General features: G+C 39.6%; 3 protein-coding genes across 3 annotated transcripts; all 3 read right to left on the bottom strand.

The window, feature by feature from the left end:
* Nucleotides 1-2: 2 nt before the first annotated feature.
* TM35_000073590 (L-threonine 3-dehydrogenase) lies at nucleotides 3-701 on the bottom strand (the record flags this gene model as incomplete). Its single annotated transcript, XM_029023805.1, has 1 exon — nucleotides 3-701. A coding segment is annotated over one exon (699 nt), but the record flags the coding sequence as incomplete, so codon positions are not given.
* A 468-nt stretch (nucleotides 702-1,169) lies between these two features.
* Nucleotides 1,170-2,033, bottom strand: TM35_000073600 (U3 small nuclear ribonucloprotein (snRNP); the record flags this gene model as incomplete). Its single annotated transcript, XM_029023806.1, has 1 exon — nucleotides 1,170-2,033. One exon carries the CDS (start codon nucleotides 2,031-2,033, stop codon nucleotides 1,170-1,172), a length of 864 nt encoding a protein of 287 aa, XP_028885002.1.
* A 666-nt stretch (nucleotides 2,034-2,699) lies between these two features.
* TM35_000073610 (vacuolar assembly protein vps41) lies at nucleotides 2,700-6,194 on the bottom strand (the record flags this gene model as incomplete). Its single annotated transcript, XM_029023807.1, has 1 exon — nucleotides 2,700-6,194. One exon carries the CDS (start codon nucleotides 6,192-6,194, stop codon nucleotides 2,700-2,702), a length of 3,495 nt encoding a protein of 1,164 aa, XP_028885003.1.
* Nucleotides 6,195-6,270: the final 76 nt, after the last annotated feature.

Raw genomic sequence — 6,270 nt, forward strand, 5'->3', positions numbered from 1 at the left:
GCCCTCAACGTGTCCGGCATGTACATCATCGGCAGGGGCTCATCTGGGAGCACAGGGCACACGTACTTTGTCTTGGCCAGGGCGCAGTGGTACATGTGGATGGCGTAGTCCGTGGAGCCACCGCCGGGAAGTGTTGCCGCGGAGATAATACCTGGGAAGCGCACACTGCGGAAGTCCACGCCCATCTTGTCGCGGTAGTAGGCGCCGAGAAGCTCAGCAAAGACCTTGGTGACACCGTACACTGTAGAGGGGTTCAGGACTGTGTCATCCTTCGTCATCACCTTGCCGCACTTGTCACCGAATGCGGCGATTGTGCTTGGAATGAAAACACGCATCTTGTAGTCACGTGCCAAATCAAGTGCATAGCGTGCTGTGGAGATGTTCAGGTCGAGGGCAAGCTTCGGCTCGTTCTCACCGCGAACAGACATGATAGCGGGAAGGTGGCAGAGCCACGTTGGCTTGAAGTCCTTCACCAGCTGCTCGTAAGCATCACGGTTCATGCAGTCCAACTGCTGGTACCCCTTCGAGCCAGCGAGCGGGTGCTTTGCATGGGGCTTCACCATGTCGGTTGTGAGAACAGAATCGGCGCCAAACCTCTCGCGCAGTGCGAGGCTGAGGTCTGTACCGATCTGGCCAAGTCCGCCAGTGATGAGAACGCGCTGTGCGTTAGGGTTAAGGAACAGACGGGTGTTGCGCAGCATTGTTTCACAGTGAAGATATCAAGCCTTTTACTCCTTCATTTCATTACACAGAGAAAGAAATGGTTAGCATGAGTGGTATAGAAAAAAAAAAGAGAATAGAAGAACGCAGAAGAGCAAAGAAGATTTAAAAAAAGTGGTTATTAATTGAAGTGGTGTAAGCATATTGTTTGTATGTGTGTGGTAAAAGTACAAAGTAAGCTATTGCTCGTATTATTTTTTTTTTCGTTACTGTTTTTCTTCTTTTTTTTAACAGTATTAGTTTGTGTTTTTGTACACATTTTTTTTTGTTCTTTGTTTTTTCACGTTTAACCGAGTTTGTTATCGTCAGTATGTGATATCCTTTGACGCTGCTACTTCTGTTGCCGCTGCTTTTATATATTTATGTGTATAAATGAGTGTGTGTGCGTGTGCATGTGTATTCCACTACATCGTCCTTTTTGGCAATAGTTGCGGCTATTGTATGAAATCTCACATAAGTCGGCGCTTCTTTGCTGTGTTCATGTATGTATGTAAGACCCATTCCGTCTCTGCATCATCCATTTCAAGTGTTCCAAGTGTGATACGGTATGGTGTGAGTTCCATTCGTGGTCCAATCTCCGTGAGTTGTACTTCGCGTCCCTTTACTACCTTAAAGGTATGATGCCGCAAACTGATAAAGTCATTTTGGTTGTCAAATGTCAAGACACGGGTGGCCTCTGATTTTGGCACAGGAAACATATACTTGAGTACATCTCGCACACGATGACCCAATTTTGTGGTAAAGTTTTCAAAGATGAGATGAGGATATTGTTCAGACATGGTTCCCACATTTTCAATATCATGACGAGTAACAAGGTTGTGAATAGTAAACACCACAGTGGGTCCAAGCGGTAAGTGGGATATAGTTAAACTGTCAGGAACACCTTGCGACTCCTGCAAGACAACAACATCAGAATATTGTCCACGTCGTGCGGCATCCATGAGTTGACGTACGCTAAGATTTCCTCGATTCATGCGCACGGCGTTTGGTATGATGAGACGTATTTCCTTTGCAAACTCCAACAACTTCTGTGAGGGTTCACGAGATGTGGTGACGAGTACATGTGGGTCCTCTACTCCCGCAGTGGCGTACTCATCATCCACAGTGCTCTGCAGTGTACGGGTCTGATCATCATCCAATTCTGTAAATTTCTTTAAGGCGACGGCGTCCTTGCGGAGATGTCCTGGTAGTGGTGTGGCCGTGTTTAAGGCATCGCGGAATTGTTCCTTGCGTGCATGAATGGCGGTGTGCACATGTTCGTTTTGTCGGCGTTCAAGGAACTCTTTCCGCTGCCGAATGACACTACGACGCATCTAAAGATAGTTAACGTTTTTTTTTTTTTTTTTTTCGTGCTATTTGTCCCACCGGGATTATCAACTATTGTTGTTGTTGTTGTTAGGGAAAATAAAACTCTCTCTTTGTGTCCGTGTGTGTGTGTGTGTGTGTGTGTGTGAAGTGGTTTGACCCTTCTGTGGCTTCTGGTATAAACCCTTTCTTTTACTGTATAGAGAGAATGGTGGTAAGTTAAAGGTAGTAAGGGAGTTAACATTAAAGATAGATATATTTATATACATATAGAGTTGAGTATGTTATTACCAGTAAAAGATGTGATACCTGTTTTGAGCACACTTCCATTCTTCATTTATCAGGAATAGGAAGAATACAAAAGGTAATAATAATAATAATAATAATAATAATAATAATAATAATAATAATAATAAGAAAGACAAAAAAGAATAATAGAATAAGTGCAGCAACATGATATGCACATATATAGGTGACAGTTACAAAGAGGAGAGAATCAGTGTTTCACTGACTACCACAATAAGTAACTGTTATTGTAACTGATATATTCACTAGAATAATGCAAACACACAAGCATACACTGATATATATATATATATATATATATTCACACAGAGAAAGATAATGAGAGAAGAAGCAATGTTAAGAATACACTTTCTGGGATATCGTTTCCTTTACTTCACAGTCTCTTTCAACTGATGGCATAGAATACAACATGGTGATGTCTCTCGCACTCTTGTCTTCAAATATTTTTCCGGTCGTTTAAAAAAACTTCCAACGTCCAGTTGCGATGGCTGAGTCATTAAGGCATCCTCATCCGCTAAATAACTCATCACACAATGACCGTGATAGGCATGTGAACAGGCAAACACCACAACTCCTGTTAATGCGGGTTGATGACAGATAGGACAGATAGATACACCAGGCTCTACACGAATAGCCGCAGCTCGACGTCGGCGTAATGTACTGCAGTATTCCCCCAAATCACTCACAGCCACTTGCACAACCGCTTCCATAAACCGCACATCATTGGCTTTACTACACAGTACATTAGCAATACAGTTACCAATATGAGGCATAGGTTCATTCTCTGGCATTAACTCAATAACATAAGCAGGATCTAGTTGAATATGGAGACCATTATAACATGGATCCACAACAGCTTTTAGTAATGATTGCATTAAGTTCAAAGGTACAATACAAGAACTATTTGGAGGAACCAAACGACTAATACTTTTATCATTATTATTATTATTATTATTACTGTTAACCATAGCATTACTATTACTATTAATAGTAGTACTACTATTACCATCAGAGGTTGACCTAAAAGAACTATTAGCCATACGTAATGCTTCTTCTTCAATATCATACTTCTTTGCTATACTAGCCCAAGTCTCACCTTCTGTTACTCGGTGTTCAAAATATTTTTCTCCCTTATAACTAGGTAATGTAGAGTTTACCTCAAATACCATATGAACAAGTTTTTTATAAAGTTCAAGTTGATCATCTGCATTTGGGACATCGGCAATAAATTGTACAGCTTTCTTCATATTTTTCATATCATATACAATCGTACGAAGTCCTTCTTCTTCCTTTCCCATACGTGCAAGAAGAAATACAGACTCTTCCAGTAATTGATGTTTTTTACATAATGCATATATTTCTTTTAACTTTGGTAAATAGGTGTAATTCTCACGAAGGAATGTCAGTAATCCAGATGGTTCATTCTCTATATAAAGTGCAGCCACAAGTTGAGCTCTTGTTTTTAATAGAGCTGCATAAGCAATTCTATCATAACTCTGTAATGCCTTTAAATAAGCCCACAAATATTTTCGTTCCGTTCGTTCTAATCGTTGTAAAACAGTTGATGGAGGAAAGTATAAGAAAGATGATTCGGATTTGGATTTCGTTTCTATTGTATTCTCTTCATCTGTGGTTGTATGTACGGCATGTATATGTTCAAGAAGAAGTTGAATCACTTTATCTTCATTTCTAGCAAAAAGTTCAGGTAACATTTCTATTGTTTTGGTAACGAGTTTCTTTTCACGAATAAATGTAAACAACTGATCACTACGATCTACTTGTAAAAGAACCTGAAGAGCTTTATCATTTTGTCCACTTAATTGTAAAAGTAAACCATATGTATCTCCAAGAGCTTTGGTTTGTTCATCTGATATACCAGTTGAATTTCCCTTTAGTTTCCATTCATTATATCTTAACTCAACCGCACGACATACAACTTCAAGGCGAAACATTCCTTTAAACTTTTTTACTGCAGATTGAAAACATATCACATCCTTCTCTAAACAACGGAGTAAGACAAGTTCATAATATTCCTCACCAATTCGAGTTTTCACCTTTTCTTCGTGTTTTTCACTACTTTTATTATTATTGTTATTATCGTTAATATAATTACTACTATTATTATCATTATTATTATTATTATTATTATTATTATTTTTATCAGTAGTAGTAGTAGTAGTAGTAGTAGTAGTAGTATTTTCCTTCTTAGGGAGTACATCAACTAATAAGTAGGAAACCCCTTGTTGATCAAATTGCCATATCCATCGCTCCCATTCCGCATAATTATTACCAATAATATCTTTTAAACGAGAAACCACTTCTTCATACTTTTTCTCTGAAAAGAGATGTTGAAGAAATTGTCTTCCAATATCTTCTAACTTATGCCTATTCAGTAAATGACAAGAAGCATATTCGTATGCTTCTGCATAGTGGTGTATTTTAATAAGATACTCTACATGATGATCATCATCTGTGGGTATAGCCTTTACAATAGCATCTACAGAGACAATCAAATACATAGAATCTGATAATGAATTTAATCCCATAGTAATAGAAGAAGAAGAAGAAGGAACTGTTGTAGTCTCTGATAATGTAGTCCCTGTTGTTGTTGTTGTTGTTGTTGTTCCTATACCAGCTGTAATCCCAGAGGAATAGGCCAAACTAAATTGAAGTGGATGTTTATACTTTGCATGTAGACGTCCACGATAAACATCTACAAATGTTTCCCGTTCCACTATACGCACCTCCAACTCCTTCACACATCCCTCCTGTTCAACTATACATGCCAAGAGAATATACCGATTAGCCCCAAAGGGTGCGATTCCACAAATACGATACGCCTCTCGCAATGTGTGTGTTTGAATGGCCGGCTGCACATCGACGTGATGTGTGCGGGACATAAACTCCGTTCCCCACTTCAGTCGTTCCTCCATTCGCAGTTCACGAATAGAAACAATTTGCACCCAATGGCCCCAACCACACGTCAGTGTACGCGGGGGTTCCCACACAAGTGAACAGCGGTATAATCCCAATTGCAATGCCTCTTCCGGTCGTTGTATAGATTGCAAGATAGCCTTCGCCGTGTAACTGTACAGGTGAAGTCCACGATCATTTGTCCATGCAATTACATCCGGTCCACACCAACGCACGGCGTAGACTCTTCCTCTTCGTTCTTGCAGAACAGTGGCTTTACGATGACCTAAAAACATTGTTTTTGCTATTAACACAACTTTATCACCAGTACCTAATATAATAGAACGATCATCACTTTTATTATAGCGGGGATGAAGAGCCATAGATTGTATAGGAGCATCAAACTCTTTTCTATAAAAATCACGTTCATCATATAAATTCTGTACGGTCAGTACACCGGCTTTATCAGAGGAACCCACATACTCTTCATTGGCATTGCAACTCACATCACTAATGGGATCTGTGTGTTTCTCAAGCGTGCGAAGTATGAGTCCAGATGCATCTAACAGCGCCACCACACCGCGATTCGTCCCAACAAGAATAAAACGGTTAAAGGCGACTACCACCATAATATGTTGACCACGTAATCCATCTAGTGGGAATCGTGTAAATGTGAGAAGATTTTCCTGTTCTTCTTCTTCTTCTTCTGTGAATTCTTCTTCTTCTGTGGTTTCTTCTTCTTCATCATCATCATCATCATCGTAGGAATCTGTGTAGTACGACTCTTCCTCATCCACTTCCATCTCTTCCACTACCTCCTCGTATTCGTCATCATTATCATTCTTATCATTATTATCATTGGAGTGTAAAGGTGGTGGTTGTGGTTGTGGTTCTTCTTCTTCTTCATTTTGTTGTTGTTGTGGTTCTTCTTGTGGGGAATGGACATTCATTAATAAACCTAACAACTATGTTAATCGGCTCCACTGTAGTATTGTTAATAATAACAATAATAATAATAATAATAAT

The sequence above is a fragment of the Trypanosoma theileri genome (assembly GCF_002087225.1).
Source record: "Trypanosoma theileri isolate Edinburgh chromosome Unknown TM35_Tth_7_V1, whole genome shotgun sequence".
Classification (NCBI taxonomy): Eukaryota; Euglenozoa; class Kinetoplastea; order Trypanosomatida; family Trypanosomatidae; genus Trypanosoma; species Trypanosoma theileri.